The following is a 26,852-nucleotide window of genomic DNA, read 5'->3' on the forward strand; positions in this document are numbered from 1 at the left end:
TCAATTTATAAAGAGAGAAATTGTGTACATGAAAGGTTGTGATTGGACGTATTTTTAATTGTAAAAGCTAAAATGTTTAATAATTAAAGTTATTTAGCAGTGAAAAAGACAAGTTGTAACATCTAACCATGTATTTGTTCTAGTTTAATTATAGAAGCTAAAAAGTTAACAATTAAAGTTAATAAAATAATTTTAATTAAAAAAATTAGTGAAGGATATTTTCGTAATCCAACTTTAAAAAAGAGAGGTTGTTATCAGGTTTGTTATGGCTATTCACTGACCGTTACCTAAAACAGAATGCAAGATTGCATTGTGTTCTTCTATCTAATAAGAAACCACTAAAATGAATCATGAAAGGTAGTGATAACTCATAGTGGAAACAATTAGAATTGTTAGTGAAAACTTACAAGATAACAAAAATACAAGATTACAATTGAAAATAAAAATGTAGAAATAAATCTCTTCAGGCTAAAGCGCGGATATCTCGCTCTCTTTAAGGAAATTCAAGCCCACTGCAACAAATGTTTTTCACCAGTCCAGCAGTAGTCCTTTTTGACTTGTCCCCTCCAGGATACAACAACTTTCACAATATATAACTCAACAACTATGGATAAGAGTTGAGTCCAAAGCACTACAAAAAATAACATCTTCCTTCAACTAATAAGAACTCTCTTTTTTGATTAACTTTTCCACTCTATATTTCCTTGTGTGTTGTGTCTCCCAAACCAAATAAAGACCACCACTATTTATACTAGAATAAGTCTTTCTAGCAATGAATAAGAAGATAAATGGTGTAGTAAATAGTAAAGATAATGGTCTTAGGAGTTACATATGTTATATAGGTTACAAAGAATAATGGAGGAATAAAGAATGAGATAATGGAGAAATAATATGGAGAAATAATATGGAGAAGTAATGGCCAAGATGCCACTACCGATGCTGCAAGAAATGGTCATAACATCAGCACTTACTCCGAATGGAGTAATGCTCGAAATAACTGCCCAACGGTTGAGACAAAAGAATTATCCACCAACGGACAACTTACAGCAAATGCAATACTTTGACTCCAAACATTTCAAGCAAATTAATATACAAAGATATTAATATTAAAATGCTGACCAACAAGTACTAATAGTGAGCAGCATGCTGCAAGGCAGTGTTACATCCTGTGAAATTAATGTCTGCCTCTTGCTTTCCCTGCTGCCTTTTTCGAAGATGCTACACTACTGCTACTAGTTCTCCTTTCTTGATTTTGCTGCTGAAATATCCTTAAAATTAATCTGTCAATTGTTCTGTTGTACGACTGGTTCCATCTTTTTGAGAATAGAAGTGGTAGAAAGATGACCCCAACACCAACAACAAATCCCAATATAGCACTTACATAAATCTCCGTCCTTGAAATGAATTCGTCCTCTTCAACTTCTGGCTCTGAAGGTGCATCTGCTGAATTATTCTTGCAAGTTCTGTTCAGCGGTAACCCACATAGCCCCTTGTTTCCTTCAAAAGAACTTTCTCCAAATGTTTGAATTTGGTTGCCTCGTGGAATCATTCCAACCAATTCATTATATGATAAATTTATGTGTGAAAGAAATGTGAGGCTAGCAAGCTTTTCTGGGATATTGCCACCTAATTTGTTGAATGAGAGGTCCAGTGATTCCAATTGCTTCAAATTTCCAATTGCTGGAGGGATTTGCCCCGTGAGATTGTTGTGTGAAATATTGAGAACATAAAGTGATCTGAGATCTCCAACTATCTCTGGTATGTTCCCCACAAAATTATTGCTTGAAAAGTCAATGGAGGTGAAGAAGAGAAAGATCTTTGTCTGTGTAACATCTTGTCCTTTAAGAGAAAGAGTGACTCTGTCCTGATAGTATACTGACCTAACAGATTGAGACTCAAAATGCAAGATATCAGAGCGTGAATGTGTTAAAGATGGGTCCGCCATCATTCCTTTTAGCTCCAAGAATGAACCTCGTGGAAGAACACCCCCTAAATTGTTGGAAGCTAGGTCCATGATTTGAAGAGAGGTCCAGTTGGAACTCACTCGTGAGCAATCAATGTTCCCATGGAAACCATTGTAGCGTAATACAAGTACACGAAGATCTGACATGTTCCTCAACCAGCAGGGGAAAGTATCCTTGATCTTGTTGTTTCCAATATTTAATACCTTTAACTTTGTGCAGTTGGACAAAGAACGAGGAAGCACACCTGTTAAGTGATTCTGACTGAGGTCAAGGCTCTGTAACTCACAATTATAAGAAAACTTTTCAGGTATATTTCCTATGAGATTGTTCTTTCCCAGGTTCAGTACTTTCAGTGTGCTGCTCTTTTCTGCTAAACATGGTGGTATTATGCCACTCAAACTGTTGTTAGACAACTCAAGTACTTCAAGATAGCTGGAGTTGCATACCGAAGAAGGGATACTACCGATAACTTTGTTGTTTGCAATTGAGAGGAACCGAGCAGTTACTAGATAATTGCCAAAGGCAGGTGGAAAAGTAGAAAAGTTATTGTTGGAGAAGTCAATATAAGCAGCTGCACGTGGTGGTACTGGAATAACTCCAGTGAGCAAATTTGAATGCAGATCAAGGAAATTCAGGAAGCCAAATGTATAAGGTTCTTGAAGATGTGTGAATTGATTGAAAGAAAGATTCAGAAAACGGAGAAGTCCATCATTGATTTCCACCAGCCAGTTTGGTATTTCACCAGTAAGCTGGTTGTTTGAGAGATCTAACATCGACAACTTTGATTGGTTCTTGAGGAAGGAAATATTCTGCAGATTGCATGATGCTAACATGAAACTATTCAGCTGGGGTAGCAAGGCAAGGTCCGATTCACTTATAGTTGTGTCAACTGATAAACTGTTGTGGGACAGATCAAGACTTACAAGTTTATTGAGGTTTGTAAACTTCTTCAACTGCACAGTACCGTTAAACTTGTTGAATGAAAGTGAAAGACCGTAAAGATCATGCAGCTCAAATAAAAACTCAGGTATTGGCCCTTCCAATTTGTTGGAACTCAACTCAAGACTTTCTAGTGGAGAAATCACATTTTGTAATTCAGTTATTTGGCCAGAAAACTTGTTGTTGGACAGAAATAAAGCTGAAAGTGAGGGTAGGTAAAACAATGATTCTGGAATGAGCCCAGAAATTGAATTGTTACTCAAGTCAAGATACTTAAGATTCTCAATGCCTTGCCAGTCGGATGATATACCTGTCAATCTATTTCTAGCAGAGTATATATCAGTGAGATTTTTGGACAGCTTAAAAGATGGAAATGAACCCGTGAAGCTATTCAACTCGAAATCCAGAAGAACGAGCTGGGTTAGATTTTCCATAGAAGATGGAATTGGACCTGTAAAATTACAAGCTCTAAGTTCAACATGCGACAACTTCCTAAGGTTCCCTATGGACTCGGGTAAACTTCCTGAAAATTTGGTATCACTAAGAACCAGGTTTTGTAGAGATCCTTTTGAAGGAAATTCAGGTAAAGAACCCCCAAGCATCTCATTTACTGATAAGTCAATTGTTTGCAGAGTTGGTACCTGGAATATTTTCTGAGGTGCCTCTCCTATCAAGTTGCAGGAACTCAGACTCAAGACAGTTAAATTGGTTAATTCTGCAAAGAATTCTGGAATTGGTGCAGATAAATTGTTCCCATCAAGACGGACAATAGAGAGAAACTTAAGATTAGCTAACAGATTGATACTGCCCGAGAATGATTCAGCGCTAAGGTCAAGACCAATAACTTGGCCTTCACCGTTGCAAGTGACACCCTCCCATTGACAGCAGTCAATCCGCTGGTTCCACTTCACTAGCTTGGTAGATATTTCAGAATCATAAGTAAGGTTATTTCTCAGCTGCAGCAGTAACTTCTTCTGATCCTCAAGACATTTACTGGAATTAGCTGCCACTACATCACTCATTTTACAGCAGATGGAGAGTAATAGGATCAAGAAAAGCTGGGAAAACATTTCACTTCTCATTTGGACTGTCAACAGAAAAAGAAACTCCAAGTTTCTGCAGATCTGAAACGTATAAAACAGCAAAATCCTCGCCCAAATGAATACAACAGGATTCGTTTGAATAAAAAATTTTGGCTAACAGATCATTTTTTTGCCTATTTTAAATACTAGCGCCAACCAAACATGAGTAAAGCAAGATGATTAATTTATGTATTATTTTAAATACGCTGACACCTTGTGTCTACTTATAATATCAATTTATTTTTGAAATTGATAGACAGTGGAAACTGGAGTGTGGACCTACACGGTTTTCCATAGGATGTTGCTTAATTTTGTTTTGACTATATTGTCTGTATTTACATGTGAAATTATCTTAGTATATAGTAGTAAGAAAGTTATATTCCCATCATTAGTTTTTTTTTTTTTGTTTGAAACGTGTCACAAATATATTTATTAAGTAACAAACAAAACATCTGACAAAAATAAATAAATCATAAGTTGTGTAACACCCAAGCATTGTTATTTGAACGAGAAAATGACCAAAATAATCCTTAATATAAGGGTTGAATAATATTGATCTTTCATATATACTATTTTATTAAAATAATCTTTAATGAATATAAAAAGATAATTATTTTGATCCTAACTTTAAAACTAATCATAAAAGTTAAAAATTATGTTAACTTTTAAGTGGTCCCTTGAAATTAACATGTGAAAGTATCATTTCTCCCTCAATCTTCTTTCTTCTTTTTTTTTGCTCAGACTCGATCTTCTTTCTTCATCAATTCTTCTTTCTATTAACAAAAATCCACTTTTACTCACAATTTTTTTTTCAAATTTCAAAAAGATATTTTTAATATTCTATTTTCTACCCTCGTTCATTCAAATTATTTGAACAGTAGAACAAAACTAAGTAAATACATTGAAAAATTATTAATCATATATTATTATTATTATAAGTGGAAAGAGCTTAACCTCAAGAGTTGAATTACGAAAATGCCCCTATATTAAATTAAAAAAGCAATAAAAATTAATTAATTAAATAATAATCATATATCATATTATTATATTATTATACTAATGCTAATCATCATATACCTACTTGTTTGTTTTCTCCGTTTGTTGGCTTCTCATTTCCTTCCTAATCTTAATTATTCTCTCTCTACTTATAAATATTCACCTATTGTTATAATAATTATAATAAAGAAGGGGAATGAAGAGTTGCAAGGTAATTAATTATGAGAGAAATGTTCACTTTATTGCTATATAATTATGATAATAAAATATAAAGAGAATGAAGAGTTGCAAGGGTAATAAATATTGAGAGCTATAATATAAAATAAAGAGAATGAAGAGTTGCGAGGGTAATAAATTAGGAGAGCTATATATAATATTTGTGTAGCAAAGAGGTGGCCAGCCGATGATCATTATTTTTGCAAAAATGCATGATTATTAAATAAAATTTTCATTTTCTCTAAACACATTAGTTGATTACTTATTACTTTCATTATATTTTTTTGCTTTTTACAGAACAAAAATGTGTATAAGTTCTAAAAGTTCATACGGAGCATGCAATGATGGAAATGGATATTGGAAATTTTCACGGAGGTTGAAATCCATCTATTCACAAAGTTAGTTTTTAACATTATCTAATATATTTTCATATTTTGAGAAAAACCTCTTTTAATATTTAGTTTTTTGGTAATTGTCAGAGGAATTCAAATCGGTGCTTTCACTGATTTACATACTTTGGGTAAGTGAATTGAACTCTCTTCTTCCTTTCTTTGTCATTTCACATAATATATATATATATATATATATATATATATATATATAGTCCTTGTTTTTCTTTCTTCCATTTAATTTTTCACCTTATTTTGTTAGAGCTTAATTTTTCATGTTTCAGATCTGACCTAGCTATCATCTTTGGAAGAAAATTATTCTAGATAATTTATAATTATGACCATATCTAACTATTATGTTGTTTACCTCATTTTGCTCCAATATTACTTTTTTGATTCCTTTACACTAGATCTTCTAGGTACAGAAGAAAAAGAATATCATTGTCTTTTTAGAACTGTTAGGGATAGTAGTATTAGTGTTGCATTTGGATCGAAGACGTTATCATATGTGATAATATTGATAGATAGAGAATGAATATTTGGAAGACAATAGATTTTATCACTATGTATGGATTAGAATGAAATAAAAATATATACTCTTTTATACACTAATAATTTTTATATTTTATTTTTTATTATAATTGATGTAGATGAAGGATACATATCTCTCGAAGGTGTTTGAAAATGTTTCAAAAATTTAAATTTTGGTTTTATTTCATGTAAATTGGTTCCTTTGTAAGTGGTTTTTATATTTATTCTTAATTTTTTTTTTTATGTTTTCAAATTGGATATGGGATCTACGTGTAAAGTGCGTAACGAGAGATTATTGAAGATAAGTTATATCGACATATTCATACCATTACATGTTATATTATCTTAATTAGCTTCACATTTCTTGCTTGATGCTAAATGCAGCATTCTACTGTTATGATTAAAAAAAAAAAACATTCCACTAGTATGAATTTTATTTAATGAATATGATGTAAATGATAAAGTTAATATTGTTAATTTCAATATTTTCTATATAATAATTCAATAATATGAGATAAACGTGCAACGCACGTTCCTAAGGACTAGATTAAAAAAAGGGAGAATACAAATATTCTTCCCGTATAGAGCTTCCACATGAGAGAATAGTTGGTTAAAGCTTAAAATAGTTGACTTATGACAATCTGAAGAATAAAGTATTTTATATACTTTACTTAGTTCACATTTGTATAAATGGTCACGTTTTTTTTTATGTTGATGTATGGAAATGTGAGTTGCTGGAAAATTTGTTTAGTGGGAGAAAAGAAATGGGTGTAATGTTATTTTTCTTGCAAGGATATTGCAGGTGGTGGATTGTGGATACAGAATGAGCTTTAATGGTGAAAGAAAGAAGATTGAGGGAGAAGGGCTACTTGTCACTGGACCCACAATTTAACAGAATTTTTAACTTTTATGGTTAGTTTTAGGATTAAAAATTAAAATGTTCTCTTTTAACATACATAAAAGACTATTTCAATATGACAGTATATATGAAGCGCCAAAATTATTCAATTCTTATACATTAAGTATCCTTACTCAGTTTGTACTTTGTACTATGTGAAATTAACATCTCATATCTAACTTTATAAATACGGTATTTTCATTCACATTGGTTGCCAAAAAAATACGGTATTTCCCTCCTTTGATTCAGAAATTGAGATTGACAATGTTTTCTTAGTTTTCTAATTATTATTTTTTGATAAACTAAGAAATAAAATATGTCACAATAAACAAAAAATATGGGATAGCAGGAGTAATAATATTTACCTGGTATTATATAAATTGAGACAACTGAAATATAATTGAAACTTGAATATCAAATGAGGTGAAACAATTCAATTATTTTTGAGATGACTGGAGTGATCTGGGATAATCTTAAATTAAAATTGACAAATTTATTAGTAGTACTTATTAATAGTAGGTTTCAAAACTTTTATAAACACACCAAAGGCGTTTCTCGGGCATTTTCCCTCTTTCTCGAAGCTTTTTTGGCGGGAAAATCTCCATAGCTCGTTGATCAAATACGTGTATACATAGCTGTTTTTTTTTTTCCAGCTTGATCGTTGATCAGCTTAAATATGTCAACCATGAAAGTTTGTGTGCTATTTAGTGTTAAAGCAAAAAGCTCCACATTGGTGATTAATGCGATGGTGGACTCTTTTAAGGCTTGAGCAATACGCCTCCCTTAGAGCTAACTTTTGATTGTAAGTTAGACCTAAGACCTAATTTAACATTCAGACCTCTGAATTCGGATGCTGTCTTTGTTCATGGAATTAACTCTGAATCCTTCATAATCAAGGTTTTAAAGCTCAAAACTCTGTTTCGTGTATTGATTATTCTGTTAATTTCAAATCAAATGTGAAGTCTGTTCGAATATACTTTTGAGAACGTTACATGAATATGCATTAATACATTCATTATCTACTGTATAGTAGATCAACTTTTGTCCAAATCATACACTTTCAGGCAAAAATTGTGCAGGAGCCATTTAACGTGGACAAATGGACATAAAGGATTTGCAAGGAGAGAATTAGGGTTAAGCAGGAAAGGTTCAACAAACTGTCAAATGCCTTTGAAAATTTGATGTCAAGGCCAGAAAGAGAAGTCAACAAGGACCATGAGCCATTCAAATCAGACATTGAGGAGCTTATAAATGAGTTTGTCAAGGGTGGATCTCCTACTTTTACAGAAGAGAGTGTGGATTTCTGAAAAGTGCTCCTATATTTTCGAGGTTAGTCCATCTAAAGATCAGGCATGCTTTATACAATCTTTTTATGCATACTGCAGTGGTTACATGGTCTCTACTCACTCTCTTTTAAGGAGACTAGGTGGATTATATTGCTTTTATGAGACAACCATTCAGACCTCTGTTACGACCAGATTTTGAAAACTAAGGTTTCGAAGCCCATTTTCGCAATTTTGTGAAGTTTTTGGAAAAATTTATAACTTGGAAGTCGCCACTTAATTTTTTAGGAAGAGTATTTGAAAGAAAACATATTAAATAAAACCAAAGTCGGGTAAGGGTTCAAATAATTCTCTAAGGAAGGGTTTAGGCATCTTAGAGAATCCGCTAACACGCGGTTGACCGACGGATTTAAAAATTTGGCTAACTTAGTAAAAAATGGTTCCTTAATTATAAAAATCTCATTTGAAACTTAGATAAAAATCTCTTAATATTTCTAGAAATCTCAAGAATAATCCTAACTTAAAAAAAACTTTTATCCATAGTCATGTTTCGAATCATACAATTAATTCTAACTCATAAACATGGATTAAAGGACCTTGTTTAATAACTAAGAAAGGATATAGAAAAATCCTTAAGTCATTCGTACAAAGTTCTAAGTTAAATTAAAAGACAACTAATTTATTTTAAGAAACTTAACATTTTATTCGAGTCAAGTTTTGTGTCGAAAAATCAACACAATAACTTAAGCGTGGATTTGAAAGCTAAATACTAACTATGAAAGAATATAGATAATTCTAAAGTTAGTCTTGAAGCTTAGGGTGACTTAACTAAAACGGGTTTTGAGAAATTTAAATATTTAAAGTAAGTAACTAATGAAATAGAAGAGTTACTTAAAAACTTCCAAGGATTCATCTAAGTTAGATAAAATAAATGTTAGAAGTTAAAAAACAAATATAACAAAATCACAATATGACGGAGACAAAATGCGAATAGAACTTGGACGTTTTTAAGTCCACTTGTTGCTTCTTATTTGCTGCTGCAGGTGCTGATTTTGAACCCTTTTTAAAGCCCGAAAAATGTTATTTCCAGCCCTTCGAGGCTGCTGCAAATCTGCTGCACTTAGTGGACTTTTGAGAGTCCAAAAATTATCACATTTCAGCCTTTTCAAGGCTACTGCTGCTGCTGTCTTTTGGGATTTTAACCCAATAGTATTAGCATCCCCTTGTGTGACTCGAATGAGGTCGACTCAAATAGAAGAATATGCGAGAGATGGGGAGTCCAAGTGAACTCAATGGAAGCGTGTTCATGCATAATAAGAAAAAGAATTAGCTAGTATAGATGAACTCCAAAGAAAACATAACGAATTAAAATTATCGTCAAACTAACCAAACCGGAAACACATGATCATTAATTAGTCACAGTTTGCAGAACTTAAGTAGTATGGTAAACATGACAGATTTTCTTTTAAAAAGAAACAAGGAAAAATAAGTCAATAAACAAGTCATCTGTAGTCGAAAAAATAAAATAAAATAAGGGATCATTACAGAGAACATAAAACCAAAGCATTCAATACTAACCAACACATCAACTTTCTTAAGCAAGACACAAGACAAAGAAAACTATTTTGAGAAATGAAGGAACTTAGAAATAAATTATACATGCAGAGAAGTTGTATGTGAACTTAAACAAGATTATAGTATTGTAGTCTACATTGAAACATGCAAAACTAAAATTAAAACAAGCAGACAACTTCTTATCTTTATCTGGTGTGACTCAAAAATAAAAACTAATAAGAGCAAAACACAAAGATAGGAGAAAATGCTAAGAAGAGAAAAATAAAATACTTGATTTTATTGCCTTAAGTCTAATTAACCAGCTCATAGATTCAAGTTTCAGTCAGCACATTGCTAGCTATAAATTACTCATCTCTAACTCACAAAATTACCACACTTCGATTGATTTTAACAAAGAGTAAACAAAGAGCTAAATCAACAAAGTACTAACATATATTATATTACTTAGATGCATAATTTATCCATACTAACTCTAGGTAAACTAAGCATAACAGAACTTCAAAAACTGTACTTGGAAGAAATCATTTTAAAGCTAACATGCTCTACCATTTCAGAAATTGAGTAAATCAACAAAAGATCACGACTAGTAAAGCAACACATGACACATGAGCTTCCAAATAGAACAACACATATATGGCATCCAATATTTAAACTAATAATCAGCAAATAGGATGAATTCCAAGCCAAGCAAATGTACACAATTTAGGATCTATAGCTCAAGGAGTGACATGAGGATCTAAAGGATTTAGGAGCAACCAAAGAGAAGTTGAATTCAAATTCAACTTCATCTAGAGCTCAACTAAACCTAGGATCAACTCATGGTTTCCGAACAAATAAAATCCTTAACATAAGAAGCAAGCAAGATACCCACATTGTGAAGAAGAGAACTGGATGTAAAACGAAGAAAGCATGGGTTCACTTTAAGGGGCATATGTAAAAGTAGAATTGAGATTGAGTGTAGTCAAAATGAATCTACATACGACATACAGTTGCTCAATCCCTTGGACTACAAACGAACTTAATGGAGTATCAAAAGTGTCATACTAAACTAAAGAAACAAGTTCATAATATAAACAACAACTAAACTTGAACAAGTCACAGCAACATTTTAATCATATATGACTTAAGAAATTGATAAAACATGATACAAAACGATCTTGAATGATAAATTTGAGACCTCAGATTTTATAAGCTTATAAATAAACCCCTATTTCACAGATACCAAAATGATAGGAACTAAACCAAGTATTAACCTTTTAAACCATTTTATGGAGCAAGAGATAGACTCTTAAGGAAACAATAGAGGAGTAACTATTCCATCGAGTTGGCAAGGGTAAGACATTTTATAGGTTGTTTTCAATCACCAGATGCGATACAGAATCAACCAAGCAAATGTGCTATTAAATCAAAACAAGATTTCACATTTTATTAAAAGAAAAAAAAAGTAACTTTCTTCAGAAGCTAGGATTGGAAACTCAAACAACACATAAGGAATAAAAGAAACATTGCTAAAATAACTATAAAACCACCAATACTTAGGTATTCAGCAAAAACGTATTCATCAACATATAAGTATTAGGAAACATAACTAGCCTTAAATCGGCTTTAACGCATAACACTACAACGTAGACTAAAATTAAACTAAATAGAAAAGGAAAGGAAAGAGTTACCTGGTTCTGGGCAGCGACTGGAACTCGAGTCTGGATGTGACAAACTCCACCACCATTCCGACTCAAAATAGCCGTGAATCAACCAAATTTCAGTGACGAAAATAAGAACTCCCAAAAACTTAGCGGGGTGCTCTTTTCTTCGCCTCCAAGAACTCCCCCCTTGAACAGTAAGAAGGAGGGGGTATTTATAGGACCTAAAATCTCATGAAATTTGGAAAGATTTTCGATGTGGGATTTTGAGAATTTTCAAAATCCCTTAACAGATAAGGATTGCCAACTAGTTAGTGTACGAATTCGTACCATTTTGAACGAAATTGGAAAAGGAAAATAAAAAATTAGAAGGGTATTACCGTTGAGGAAAGCAATGCTGGAAGCTTGAGGTGTCTTCGAGCTCGTGCTATGCACGCGGAGAGTACGAATTGAAGGATAAAAGAGGAAAATTAAGGCGGTGAATCTGAGGATTTAAAGTTGGGTTCGTTTGGTTGCTTTCACTGAAGAAGAAGAAGAAGAAGAAGAAAGAGGTGGGATGGGGGGGCGCGTAGGGGAGTTCTGTTTGTTCTTTCTGGGAAACAAAAAGAGTGTGTGCGCGCGTGAGGTAAAGGGGATTAGGAAAATAGTGGAATAAAGGGTGTGGGCTGGTTTAAAGCCTTTTGGGGCCGAAAAATTGGATTAAAAAGTTGAGGAAAAATAAGTGGGTTAAGGAACTGATCCTCTTACCATATCTTAAATAAATTGAAAGCAAAAGTAAATTACGTATTTAATTAAACACTAAACTTCTCAACTCTTGCAACATAAAACAATTATTTTGAAGCAAAAAACTAATATGTGAATTAATCGTTTTTAAAGAAATAAAATGCATATTTAATTAAAAACCCATTTTTAGTAAAAACAACCTTCTAAATGTTTATTCAAATTGAAAATTATATAAATCTCTATATTTTAAGTATTTATATGAAAAATGGCGAAAAGTGCCTTGAAAATAATTTTTTTAAAGTATTTTGATTTACCAAAACAATTATTTCAAATTGTTTGAAATTTGAGAAGCTTGAAAATTAACTAAATTGTGGAGGGTCAAAATTGGGTGTCAACAACCTCCTTCCAAGATTTATCTATATCAGCGAGAGTTGAAGAATCTTAGAAATCTTGTCGCTGAGGCAAAGGCCAAAGTTGTTAAACGAGTCCCAGCTCTAGTCAAGCATATGCTAGATAGGAACATGTTTCTTTTTGGCTTTGTGGATGTAAATGGAAGCTCGGTAGCGGGAGATGATGACTGGAAGAAATACAAAATGCAAGTATCCAAATAGCGTGCAAAAGTTATTTGCAAATAGCCGGATTGAGCACTTCACCCACATGGATATGAGGTTGGAGCTTGAGGTGGATTTGCTCAAGCAAAAGTCGGCAGAATATGCACAGGCCAAAGATCTAGCTATCAAAGGGGCTAGTGACATGGTGGATGTAGAAAACATAAAGCACATAACACAGAACCAGACATTGATAGGAGACATGGTCAAGAAGACAGCTGATGACTGGAAAACTCAGAAGGAATTATTTTAAAAGAAAACTGGTATTTGTCATCGGCCTGTCAAATCTCAGTTGACGTTGTCCGAGAAGGGCAGGATAAGTTCTCCCAACAAGAAGTGGCTGAAGAGCAGGATGGCGATAAAGACTTCAGTGAGGAACTTGAAGAAGTCTTATTGTCTGCGCAGAAATACTTTGACTTCGAAGATAAGGGAGAACTTGTATAAACTATATTGTACTTAGAAAATGGCCTAGTTGGCTTTTGTTTCTTAAAAAATGAGAGAGGTTGTTATCAGGTTTGTTATGGCTATTCATTGACCGTTACCTAAAACAGAATGCAAGATTGCTTTGTGTTCTTCTATATAATAAGAAGCAACTAAAATGAATCATGAAAGGTAAACAAACACCGATAACTCATAGTGGAAACAATTAGAAGTACTAATAGTGAGCATCATGCTGCAAGGAAGTGTTACTTCCTGAAATTAATGGCTGCCTCTTGATTTCCCTGCTGCCTTTTTCCAAGATGCTACACTACTGCTACTAGTTTTCCTTTCTTGATCTTGCTGCTGAAATATCCTTAAAATTAATCTGTTAATTATTCTGTTGTACGACTGGTTCCATCTTTTTGAGAACAGAAGTGGTAGGAAGATGATCCCAATACCAACAACAAATCCCAACATAGCACTTACATAAATCTCCGTCATTGAAATGAATTCTTCCTCTTCAACTTCTGGCTCAGAAGGTGCATCTGCTGAATTATTCTTGCAAGTTCTGTTCAGCGGAAACCCACATAGCCCCTTGTTTCCTTCAAAAGAACTTTCTCCAAATGTTTGAATTTGGTTGCCTCGTGGAATCATTCCGACCAATTCATTAGATGATAAATTTAAGAAGGAAAGAAATGTGAGGCTAGCAAGCTTTTCTGGGATATTGCCACCTAACTTGTTGAATGAGAGGTCCAGTGATTCTAATTGCTTCAAATTTCCAATTGCTGGAGGTATTTGACCCGTGAGATTGTTGTGTGAAATATTGAGAAGATAAAGTGATCTGAGATCTCCAACTATCTCTGGTATGTTCCCCACAAAATTGTTACTTGAAAAGTCAATGGAGGTGAAGAAGATAAAGATCTTTGTCTGTGTAACATCTTGTCCTTTAAGAGAAAGAGTGACTCTGTCCTGATAATATATTGGCCTAATAGAAGACTCAAAATGCAAGATATCAGAGCGTGAATGTGTTAAAGATGGGTCAGCCATCATTGCTTTTAGCTCCAAGAATGAACCTGGTGGAAGAACACCCCCTAAATTGTTGGAAGCTAGGTCCATGATTTGAAGTGCGGTCCAGTTGGAATTCACACATGAGCAATCAATGTTCCCATGGAAACCATTGTAGCGTAATACAAGTACACGAAGATCTGACATGTTCCTCAACCAGCAGGGGAAAGTATCCTTGATCTTGTTGTTTCCAATATTTAATACCTTTAACTTTGTGCAGTTGGACAAAGAACGAGGAAGCACACCTGTTAAGTGATTCTGACTGAGGTCAAGGCTCTGTAACTCACAATTATAAGAAAACTTTTCAGGTATATTTCCTATGAGATTGTTCTTTCCCAGGTTCAGTACTTTCAGTGTGCTGCTCTTTTCTGCTAAACATGATGGTATTATGCCATTCAAACTGTTGTTTGACAACTCCAGTACTTCAAGATAGCTGGAGTTGCATATCGAAGAAGGGATACTACTGATAACTTTGTTGTTTGCAATTGAGAGGAACCGAGCAGTTACTAGATACTTGCCAAAGTCAGGTGGAAAAGAAGAAAAATTATTGTCTGAGAAGTCGATATAAGCAGCTGCACGTGGTGGTAATGGAATAACCCCAGTGAGCAGATTTGAATGCAGATCAAGGAAATTCATGAGAAAGCCAATTGTATAAGGTTCTTGAAGGCGCGTAAATTGATTGAAAGAAAGATTCAGAAAACGGAGAAGTCCGTCATTGATTTCCACCAACCAGTTTGGTATTTCACCAGTAAGCTGGTTGTTTGAGAGATCTAACATCGACAACTTTGATTGGTTCTTGAGGAAGGAAATATTCTGCAGATTGCATGATGCTAACATGAAACTATTCAGCTGGGGTAGCAAGGCAAGGTCCGATTCACTTATAGTTGTGTCAACTGATAAACTGTTGTGGGACAGATCAAGACTTACAAGTTTATTGAGGTTTGTAAACTTCTTCAACTGCACAGTACCGTTAAACTTGTTGAATGAAAGTGAAAGACCGTAAAGATCATGCAGCTCAAATAAAAACTCAGGTATTGGCCCTTCCAATTTGTTGGAACTCAACTCAAGACTTTCTAGTGGAGAAATCACATTTTGTAATTCAGTTATTTGGCCAGAAAACTTGTTGTTGGACAGAAATAAAGCTGAAAGTGAGGGTAGGTAAAACAATGATTCTGGAATGAGCCCAGAAATTGAATTGTTACTCAAGTCAAGATACTTAAGATTCTCAATGCCTTGCCAGTCGGATGATATACCTGTCAATCTATTTCTAGCAGAGTATATATCAGTGAGATTTTTGGACAGCTTAAAAGATGGAAATGAACCCGTGAAGCTATTCAACTCGAAATCCAGAAGAACGAGCTGGGTTAGATTTTCCATAGAAGATGGAATTGGACCTGTAAAATTACAAGCTCTAAGTTCAACATGCGACAACTTCCTAAGGTTCCCTATGGACTCGGGTAAACTTCCTGAAAATTTGGTATCACTAAGAACCAGGTTTTGTAGAGATCCTTTTGAAGGAAATTCAGGTAAAGAACCCCCAAGCATCTCATTTACTGATAAGTCAATTGTTTGCAGAGTTGGTACCTGGAATATTTTCTGAGGTGCCTCTCCTATCAAGTTGCAGGAACTCAGACTCAAGACAGTTAAATTGGTTAATTCTGCAAAGAATTCTGGAATTGGTGCAGATAAATTGTTCCCATCAAGACGGACAATAGAGAGAAACTTAAGATTAGCTAACAGATTGATACTGCCCGAGAATGATTCAGCGCTAAGGTCAAGACCAATAACTTGGCCTTCACCGTTGCAAGTGACACCCTCCCATTGACAGCAGTCAATCCGCTGGTTCCACTTCACTAGCTTGGTAGATATTTCAGAATCATAAGTAAGGTTATTTCTCAGCTGCAGCAGTAACTTCTTCTGATCCTCAAGACATTTACTGGAATTAGCTGCCACTACATCACTCATTTTACAGCAGATGGAGAGTAATAGGATCAAGAAAAGCTGGGAAAACATTTCACTTCTCATTTGGACTGTCAACAGAAAAAAGAAACTCCAAGTTTCTGCAGATCTGAAACGTATAAAATAGCAAAATCCTCGCCCAAATGAGTACAACAGGATTCGTTTGAATAAAATTTTTTTGGCTAACAGATCAATATAGACAGTGGTCAGTGGAGTGTGGACCTACACGGCTTTCCGCAGGATGTTGCTCAATTTTGTTTGACTATATTGTCTATATTTACATGTGAAATTATCTTAGTATATAGTAGTAAGAAAGTTATATTCCAATCATTAGTTTTTTTTTTTGTTGAAACGTGTCACAAATATATTTATTAAGTCAAACAAAACATCTGACAAAAATACATAAATCATAAGCTGTGTAAAACCAACAACATCCTCACTCCTTAGTTTGTACAAAAAATTTTACTCCCTCCGTCCCTTTTTAGTTGTCCACTTTAGAAATGACACACAGATTAAGGCAACAATGATTAGCATAGTGAAGTTACAATTTTACCCTTATGACAACTTTTTCACTTCAAAATTACAACCACTTATTTGAATTAAAGTGAAATAAATTGGAAGGAAACAACATACACTTTTACAATTTTCAAGAAGTGTAAATAAGGGTATAATAGGAAAAAATTTGTTGTCCTTTCTTGATTTGTCAAAATGGACAACTAAATAGGAACAACCAAAAAAGGAAATATGGACAAGTAAATAAGGACGGAGGGAGTATTCTATGAGAGGCATAGATATTGGGTGGCGGATAATACTTGTGTGAGGTGCTTTTGTGCTTTTCCAAGTGGAATTTGGGTCCCACTTGCAAGCAAAGTGGCCTAAAGTCCCTTTCCTCCCCTCTAATCTCTCTCCTCCATGGTCCAAATTTTCTTCTTATGCTATTTAAAATTTGCTAACGTAAATTTTGTTATGTTTTTGGGCTGTTCGGTTTTGTCATTTTTAATAGAAAATATGATAATATAACAATAATAATTAATTAACAAATACAAGAAAAAATAGCATAAAATGCACTTCTGACATTATCAAAATAAAAATATAAATCAAATTAGAAAATAAATACAAAAAATCTGATTATTATAAAGACAAACACATGAATATGAATCAAGAGTTCAGAAGATTAATATCTAACATAATTTTTTTTAAAAAAAATATGTATTTATATAGTTCATGTGAATCAAAGTGGTGTATTGTTTACGGACAATTTAATAGTAAATAATAGAGTGAAAATTTCAATTATAATAAATCAATGTATGATCTTCTATAAGCGTACACAAAAATGCTTTTTTTTATCTAAGTTCTCGTATTTTCTATATATCATTTATAAATATTTTTTTAAAAAAAACATTTTATGAAATTAAGACACGAGATTTCAAAATACTAATATTTTTGTAGTTTCACTTTCTTCAATTCCTTAAAACTTATCTAAAAAATTAAATTTAAATTTTTTGAGACACCCACTTTTGTTTTTCCTCAAATAATTGATGGGGCAGAAGATATTATTGTTTCTCGCTTAACTAGAGGTCTCGAGTTCAAGCTTTGAGTGTGAAAAATTCTTGATAAGCAATATATCACTTCGAACAAAGCTCTACACAATGCAAATCTTAAATAGTCATGTTTTAATTCATATATCGGATACTAGATAAAAAGTCAAAAAAATATCATACAAAAATAAAATTATGTGTAAGAATTAACAAGTACTAGTAGGAAAAAAATGCAAGAAAGTGTTTTGAAGAAAGAAAAAATATATAAAAAAAAGGGGCTAAAAATAGATGAGAAAAGAAAATAAAAGAAAGTTAAATGTGGTCCCATAGTATACACTTGGCAGCCAAACAACCCTTCATACAACGGACAACAGTTGCACCTCGGATAAAAAATTTCATTCCTATAACCACTACTTCATTATTCTACATAATTATTCTTGAATTTTGTAATTCATGTAAGTTCTAGCTCATTCACTTTTCCTATATAATATTCATAATCTTTCTATTCATTGTAATGAATAATTTCTCACCTATATATAGTGATGATCTTACTTTATTTTATAGATAAGAGAAATAATGTAAAAGAAGATGAGAAGTATTTTATATTGAGGTTAGTGTAGTAAAAAGAAGGTTGAGACAAAGAAAAACATCCCAAATCTTCAACTAATTTACTATACAAAAGAAAGTAATTATATGTTGAAAGAATGTGTTCTTTTGGTAGATCTTTGGACTCTTCAACTAATCAAGAGATATAATGTTGGATCCACGTAGATTGTGCCGCAGTGAACTTGAATCTCCTTAAGGAGAGCATGATATTTTTATCATTTTATTTAAAACTATAATTTTTTTTCTGTATTTATGGTATCTATAACTTTGTACATATTAGGAAACAAGTTTATATACATTCTGTAACACCCCCTTCAAGTTGAAACATGTATATTGATTATGCCCAACTTGTTATAGAGGTAATCAGCTCGAGTTTCATGCAACACTTTTGTAAACAAATCAACACTTATACTCTCGTCTTCACGTAAAGTACATTAGATATTTATATGACTATATAAATCATTTCATTAAAGCTAAAAGGGAAATTTTAAAATTAAATTGCTTTTAATTATGAAAATATGACATTCTTTTTGAAATATTTCTAAAAATAAAATGGTGTTACATAAATTGAGACAAAGAAAATATTCAAAAGACTATAATCAAATCAATTATATTTGAGATGAAATGAATGGAGTAATTTGGGTTAGTCTTAAATTGAAATTGACAAAATTGTTACTTATGTAAAGAAAGAAATACTTAACCGCAAGTTCCAAAATCTTTTACTTTACTACTATAAATAAACACCAAAAGGTGTTTCTCGGCCATTTCCCTTCTGTTCTCGAAGCTCTTTTGGCGGGAAAATCTTCATAGCTCGTTCATCAAATAGTGTATACATAGATCCTTTTTTTTAATAGATTGATCGTTGATCAGCTTTAAAATGTCTACTATGAAAGTTTGCGTGCTATTCAGACCTCTGAATCCGAAGGAACTATCTGAGTTCGGCGATGCTGTCTCTGTTCAAGGAATTAACTCTGAGTCCTTCATAGTCAAGGTTTTAAAGCTCAAATCTCTGTTTCCTGTATTGATTTTGCTGTTAATTTCAAATCAAATGTGAAGTCTGTGTATGTATTGCAAAAACTTTGAAGTGCACTACTTAATCTTCGCATTAGCTATTCAGAATGAGGTTTTACTACTTCGTTGATTTTGTAACATCATCACAGGATGAAAAGGAACAGGAATTTGATTTTACCTTCGACAGAGTTTTCTATCAAGGATCTGAACAAGCTGATATATATGAATTTCTAGCTCTGCCTATAGTCCAAGGTACAATCGAATTTCGTGAGAGTTATTATAAAAAGTGAAAGAGTTCTAAATTCAGTTGATCTTCTCACTTAGAATTTTCGTTTTCCTGATGATGGTGAAAATAGGTGCCCTAGATGCAATAAACGGTACAATTATCACTTATGGACAGGTAAATGCTTGATTACAGCCTTTTATGTAAGCATGCCTGCAATTTTAATATGTGAATTGGAGATTTTCAGTACAAATACTGGGTCCGATTAGTGAAGGATCAACTGCAGAAATATGAGAACAAAGACATTACTCAATTCCTAGTGCAGAATTGTTAATGATTACAGGAGGAGAAAGTTCTTCTTTACCTTTTCGTAATTTTCGTTGACTATTCTTTATTATTTTGATGTTTTCTCAGACAGGAGCAGGAAAGACATATAGCATGGAGGTAAAATGATTTTACAACATCCATAAATCTGCGTTTTATGGAAGTATTAGTTCATTGTCAACTCTGTTGGCTTTAGGGACCAAGTATTGTAGATTGTGAAAGCAAGAAGAAAGGCCTATTGCAGAGAGTGGTGGATGGGCTTTTTGAGGCCATAATGAATTCAGAGAAACCTAGCAAATACACAATCAAATTATCAATGGTGACAATTTGTTGATTAGGATGTTATTGTTATTGATTTCAACCTTTTGTATGGCAAATGCTACGTTTCTTTAATCTCTTTTAAGGAAATTTCTTACTCTTACAGGTAGAGATTTACATGGAGAAAGTAAGGTTTGTGTCACTTACCAGTACTTGTACCTGAGGAGATTTTATTGATCCATATCTATTGCTTTAACTCAATTTGGCTTTATCCATAAGCATGCCTTTTAAGTTATATCAATTTCTCTCAGAGATCTCTTTGATTTATCGAAGGACAATATACAAATAAAAGAGAGTAAAGTTCATGGAATTGTTCTAAATGGAGTAACAGAAGTAAGACTCATCAGCACTTTTCTTTCACTTTTTCCCTCAAATTGTTATACTGTTTTAGTTTCAAGCATGCAATATGCTCAACATAACCTGATATTGTCTATTTGGATTTATGCTGGATTATCCTCAATAGTCCTCTGGCTTCCTGCATAAATTTAAGTACTCACAAACTACCAACTAAAACAGTTGGCTGGCTTGATATGTTGGAAGCCTGAATAAGTGCTAAACCTTTTGACTTTCAGGAACAACAACCTTTATGCGAAAAAATCTACTTGTCCTTGATTTATAACTAAAATGCTATATCTATTTTGTTTTTTATTTTAGTTTTCCTTGGAAATTTCTAAATCCTGCAGAATCTTAAATTGCTTTTTCCAGGTAGCTATAGCCAACTCTGCAGAAGCATTGCAAAGCTTGTCTGTAAGGGGAAATGAGATGATGTGTTTCCATATGAAGCATTTTATACATTTCGGTTCTGATATGGCTGTTCATGTTGCAGAGTGGGATAGCTAATAGAGCAGTCGGAGAAACACGTATCCTTTGCCTCATTCTGTGCATCTTGTTAACAAAATTTCTTCCTTTTACATATTTATTTTTTGTTAAAATATTTTAACAAGTCCAGAAATGAATATGTCGAGCAGCAGAAGCCATTGCCTCTACATATTTACTGTCCACCAAGATCTTACAAAGGATAAAAGGTATTATCTCTCAATAGGTTTGAAACTTGAAAGACATATCCTAAATATTTGAATTTCAAAGCAGGACCAAATTTGGAAAGCTGATACTCGTAGACTTGGCGGGGTCAGAAAAAGTTGAGAAGACTGGAGCTGAAGGTAAAATTCTTGAAGAAGCAAAGACCATCAATCAGTCCCTCACAGCACTTGGGAAAGTGATAAATGCTATGACTAGCAGCACTCCAGGAAAACCAACTCATATTCCTTATCGTGATTCTAAGCTCACTCGGATCCTACAAGATGCTCTTGTTAGTTCCATTTCCTGAACTCCATTTTCTCCATACTTCCAGCCTACGTTGATGAGTGATGACCATCTACACTATGATTTGCAGGGTGGATGCTCTCAGACTGCATTACTTTGCTGTTGCTCTCCAAGCCCTTCCAATTCTTCAGAGAGCCTCTCCGCCCTGCGATTTGGTGCTAGGTATGTAAACTTGGTTTTATTTGAACTTCTTGTCATAAAGTCAAGAAGGGAACAATGAGGAACATAATGCACAAAGGAAAAAAGAGAAATTTTGTAAGACCCCTATTAGTTCTATACATCTTTGGAATTTATGGATTTCATTTTAGTATTCTTTTATTTCCTTTGTTAGCATTATAGTTTCTTCTCATGTTTTGGTCTCCCTTCGATTTACATTCCATTGGGTATAACCTAGTTTTACTTGTAAGTTAAAGCCTTGGTTTTTGAAAAGCTTACCATGTCAATCAATATTTGGTGCTGGTCAATACATGTAAAGTAAGGATTTTAAGTTCTAGTTTCTGTCCTTTCAAGCAGAGCGAAGCATGTAAAGGCATCAGTACATGTTAGTTGCAAGGAAGATCTAGACAATACCAAGGATGCCACGGTCTATACTTATGTAGACGAGTCCAGGGAGAGAATATTGGCCAAGGTCTGATTTGCTGGGTTCATGTAATTTAATCTATCCTTGGTTACTGTACTATAAGCTAATAATCTGATTTACATAGCTGAGAGAGAGAATGACTGCCGATGATGTTCAATTGCTTGAGAACTTATTTGTACTGGAGGGAATTTTCTTTGATCCCAATTCAATTGACGAGATAGAAGCCGCATATGAAGATGTTACATCAAGGACAATCTCATCATTGCATAAAGCCGTGGAAGAGCTGAGTACTGGTGTAGAGAAGGTAAGCGATACATACATCTGAGTTCACTGGTATAAATAGGGTTCTATTCAATTTGATTTCACTGCTTTTCTTTCATTTGCTCTTTTTGCTTAATAAATCAGTGAATAGTTGAAAAGCTCTTCTGTCGGGCTTGATATGAATACTGAAGTGTGTTTGCTGGAATACCTAGGAACGATTTTTCCAGAAAGATATCAGTGAATAGTTGAAAGGCTCTTCTGTCGGGCTTGATATGAATACTGAAGTGTGTTTGCTGGAATACCTAGGAACGATTTTTCCAGAAAGATTATGTACTCAGCAAAGGCTTCATGAAGTAGGTTAGGAAGGCATTCTGCTTTATATTTTTTGAGTTCCAACACTTCCTGGGAGAGGATTCTTCTGCTGGATTTTAGAAAAGAATGAAGGCTCTCCAACTATACCTAAAGAAAGTGTAATTGAGAAAACTAGAAAACATATATATGAATTATGATTACCTTGTATAGACTATATAATGTCCTTCACATTTTTAACCTTTCATGCTTTTTGAAAATTCCAGCAAAAGATTGATGTTATAGTTCACGATCCACATACAGTCTTAGCTAACATTATCAATTGGATAGAACTAATGTATAGTAGAACAAAGAACAAACATAGGTAAGAAATATGATTAGAATTCTACTTAGAATATGGACCGAGTGCAGAGTCAAAAACCATCCAAAAGCTTTTTCACGTGATCACAATTGCTTTACTAGATGAGTTTTCCTAATGGTATGGAGCTTCATTTTGATTGTGCTGTTGTGTCAATCATTTTACAGATGAAAAGGGAGATTGTCGCTCTTAAGTCCAGCTTGAAAGTTTCTGAAGAGTTTTATCAACATCAACTCGAAAGAAGGTCGCTCTGCTTCATTCTCTGATTGTAATTATGGACCTTCATTTTTAAAGACTGCATTTAAGACATGAATATTGGATTCGATAATAGGTTACTTGTCATCTCATGACACTTTCATTTTTTGGACATGTAAAGGAAGCCTTAAAAGTTAGCAATTCGTGGAAGCAACTTCCCGTTTTGCTTGCAGGGAGGATTGAAGTTTTTTGGGCCCATTTGCCTTTGCTTTCTGAGATTTCTAATTTTCACAGTACTCAAGTTTATTTTTTCAAGCAATATTTTCTTTGAGCCAAAAATGCCCTTTGTTCTCTTTTGTGATGTTGCCACTGAGATTAATGATGCAAGGTATTAAAATTACCATTGTTCCTGCGCATTAGGAATCGTTGGATTTGTAAATCACCTGGGTGTTTAAGACCATGCAATTTTTTATTTTAAAAGTTTTTCTATTGCTATGATTATTTTGTTAGTTAAATGTATTCTTTTTCCAATTAAACCATCCGGTATCCCTCATCCCTTGGCTCGACTAATACGGAAACAGTCGGCTAATCTAGTAAAGAGATTGCTATGAGGGATCACAATTATAAATGTAAACCAACTTGAAAAAGAAGTAAAGAATATCACTAATGCTTAGACAAATATACTGTATGAATGGACGTTAGGGATGAATTATTCGAGCTAATCTCTACTTAATTAAGCATCGATCCCATGAGTAGACTAATTTGAATTGTTTACTAAAACATGTCTGACCTCCACCTAATGTTCTTATTTTTCATTACTTCCTCAATTCAGATCCACCTACTAAAGAAGCAAGAAATATTACACTCCGGAAGCCCATGACAGTCGAAAAAAAATATTTTCTTTGATTCCATCTTTTTAAAATATTTTCTAAATATTTTGAATTGTTAACCGTTGTAACATATAATTCCATACTTCTTATATATTTTTTAAATGTGTAAATTTTATTTCAATTTTTTTTTTTTGAGATTCTATGTACAATTCACACTAAACAAACATTAGTTAGTTTGATCCTCATAGTCTGAATTTTTTGGGACAGCTGGAGTATATATACACGTTGAAGACAAGCAACTTTCACATGTACATGTCTGACCAAGATTGAGTTAAACATGATATCAGAAATGAATGCACTGACATTACAAAATGTCTCTGTCACAGAACCATATTGCATAATTTTTCTCAGCTGAGTTATATTATCAGTGGTTAGAGAAAATAACATTAGAAAAAGGACAATTTTTACCTGTTTGAAAACAAGGAAACTGTCCTAATCAAATCTGTTTTCTCATTAATGGAAGCACTTCTAATCATAGCATCCATTCATTAAAGGATATGAAAGTAATTGAACAACAACCAATTCACAATCTTTTAGCCTTTCCCACAATTCAAAGACAACTTGAAATTGAAGCAAAAAAGCCCAACAAATCTTATTTTAAGAGGATAAAAATGCCAACTTTTTGTCAAAAGGGCAAAAAAACATGGCTTCTTCAACCACTTGTGTCCTTCACATTCTTGCCCTCTTCTTCTTCTGCTTGCCCCTGGCTAATACCATAGATTTCAATTATCCTGCAATATTCAACTTTGGTGATTCAAATTCTGATACAGGAGGCCTTGTTGCAGGCGTTGGTGATCGCCTAGAGCCACCTAATGGACAAACTTATTTCAAGAATCCATCTGGGAGGTTCTGTGATGGCCGACTAATTATCGATTTCTTGAGTAAGATTCCCACTTCAAAGTACCATCTTTTGATTTACTTTGATGTTTATATTGATATACTTTTTTTTAATGGATTTTTGTTGCAGTGGATGCAATGGACCTTCCATTCTTGAACTCCTATTTAGATTCCGTTGCTGCACCGAGTTTCAGAAAAGGAGCCAACTTTGCAGCTGCTGGTTCAACTATACTTCCTGCCACTGCATCATCTGTTAGCCCTTTTTCATTTGGGATTCAAGTTGCTCAGTTTTTCAGGTTCAAGAATCGGGTTTCTGAAATTCAGGCAAAGAGTAAGTTTGATCATGTTTCTGATAATCAGGGCTCATTTGCATATATCAGAATCCTATATATCTTGTGAGATTTTATTGATTTTCTTTGCAGCTAGGAAATATGATAAGTACGTTCCAGCTCAAGATTTTTTCCAGAAAGGACTTTATATGTTCGACATAGGCCAGAATGATCTTGCTGGTGGATTTTACTCCAAGACATTAGATCAAATTCTAGCTTCAATTCCAACTATTCTTTCAGGATTTGAAGATGGTGTCAAGGTCAATTCTTATAACAGAAAATTACGCAAATTTTCTGTACTGATTATCAATTGCAAGTTGTAAACTCATTTCTGCTTCCTCTTTGACATCACAGAGATTGTATGACCTAGGGGCCAGGAATTTCTGGGTTCATAATACAGGTCCATTGGGGTGCTTAGGTCAGAATATAGCCAAATTTGGAACTGATGTATCAAAGTTGGATGAGCTTGGATGTGTTAGCTCACATAATCAAGCTGCAAAACTTTTGAACCTGCAGCTTTACGCCCTCTGCAAGAAGCTTCAGGGCCAGTATTCAGATGCAAATATCACTCATGTTGATATTTTTTCCATCAAGTCTAATCTGATAGCAAATTATTCCCGAAATGGTAAGTTACTAAGTTTCTTTACTCGCAAATGTCAAAAAGAAGATTGTATTATGCAATTTCTTTGTGATTATTGAATTCATGAGACATAAAGTGAAATTGTTCCACCAAATATCATATGAACTTTATTGAGAAGAACTGCAGTGCGCCCACTGTGTTCTTCATCTGGAAGGCCATGAGTGGAGGAGTGATGGTGCCTTTGCTTTCTTGATTTGGCTAAACCAACTTTAGAACTTCCTCTGATAAACACAGCTGAGAATCATACTTTTGCCATCATGATAACTTGTTTATACTTCAACTAAGAGGAAACTAAAGCAGGAAGAGAATTTCCACAAACTGCACTTTCATTAAGTTGTAGAAGAAAAGAATTAATATAACACTTGGTACTTTGCATTTACACCTTGCAGGATTTGAGCAGCCACTAATGGCTTGCTGTGGATATGGAGGACCTCCACTCAACTATGACAGCAGGATTGCCTGTGGTCAGACAAAGGTGTTGGATGGAAACAATGTCACTGCCAAAGCATGCAATGACAGTAGTGAATATATCAATTGGGATGGAATTCACTACACAGAAACTGCAAACCAGTTTGTCGCCTCACAAATTCTCACTGGAAAATACTCTGATCCACCCTTCGCTGACAAGATGCCTTTCCTTCTCAAACTGAAGTTCTGAGGAAATAACATGCTTATCATTGTTTTATTCTCTGTATACTTAAATATTTTAATTTACTAAAGAAATTCAATACTTTCATGGATTCTTGAAAATATAGAACTTATGGATCGTGTCATGATGGATACCACTAAAAATAACCCTTTACATTATCAGCGGTGCAACAG

At 33.8% G+C, this 26,852-nt stretch overlaps 4 protein-coding genes and 1 pseudogene across 4 annotated transcripts; 3 read left to right on the top strand and 2 right to left on the bottom strand.

Moving 5' to 3' along the window:
* Window positions 1-242: 242 nt before the first annotated feature.
* LOC125852610 (receptor like protein 22-like) lies at window positions 243-16,421 on the bottom strand. The gene is made up of 2 exons (XM_049532346.1): window positions 13,387-16,421; window positions 243-287 (listed from the first exon to the last, which is right to left on the bottom strand). Exon 1 carries the CDS (start codon window positions 16,352-16,354, stop codon window positions 13,544-13,546), a length of 2,811 nt encoding a protein of 936 aa, XP_049388303.1. The 5' UTR covers window positions 16,355-16,421; the 3' UTR covers window positions 243-287; window positions 13,387-13,543.
* Window positions 1,175-3,925, bottom strand: LOC125855160 (receptor like protein 22-like). The gene has a single exon (XM_049534880.1). It carries the CDS (start codon window positions 3,923-3,925, stop codon window positions 1,175-1,177), a length of 2,751 nt encoding a protein of 916 aa, XP_049390837.1.
* Window positions 8,197-13,392, top strand: LOC125855250 (uncharacterized; annotated as a pseudogene).
* A 2,796-nt stretch (window positions 16,422-19,217) lies between the features above and the next one.
* LOC125877593 (kinesin-like protein KIN-1) lies at window positions 19,218-23,592 on the top strand. The gene is made up of 15 exons (XM_049558842.1): window positions 19,218-19,423; window positions 19,593-19,695; window positions 19,800-19,843; window positions 20,081-20,110; window positions 20,187-20,309; window positions 20,415-20,440; window positions 20,560-20,641; window positions 21,014-21,055; window positions 21,135-21,168; window positions 21,258-21,333; window positions 21,398-21,617; window positions 21,702-21,793; window positions 22,145-22,259; window positions 22,336-22,515; window positions 23,307-23,592. Exons 1-15 carry the CDS (start codon window positions 19,310-19,312, stop codon window positions 23,403-23,405), a joined length of 1,380 nt encoding a protein of 459 aa, XP_049414799.1. The 5' UTR covers window positions 19,218-19,309; the 3' UTR covers window positions 23,406-23,592.
* Window positions 23,593-24,803: 1,211 nt separating this feature from the next.
* Window positions 24,804-26,760, top strand: LOC125866531 (GDSL esterase/lipase At1g54790). Its single transcript, XM_049546818.1, has 5 exons — window positions 24,804-25,105; window positions 25,192-25,392; window positions 25,484-25,650; window positions 25,745-26,015; window positions 26,420-26,760. Exons 1-5 carry the CDS (start codon window positions 24,868-24,870, stop codon window positions 26,686-26,688), a joined length of 1,146 nt encoding a protein of 381 aa, XP_049402775.1. The 5' UTR covers window positions 24,804-24,867; the 3' UTR covers window positions 26,689-26,760.
* Window positions 26,761-26,852: the final 92 nt, after the last annotated feature.

Source organism: Solanum stenotomum, chromosome 1 (genome assembly GCF_019186545.1).
Source record: "Solanum stenotomum isolate F172 chromosome 1, ASM1918654v1, whole genome shotgun sequence".
In the NCBI taxonomy this organism is placed as follows: domain Eukaryota; kingdom Viridiplantae; phylum Streptophyta; class Magnoliopsida; order Solanales; family Solanaceae; genus Solanum; species Solanum stenotomum.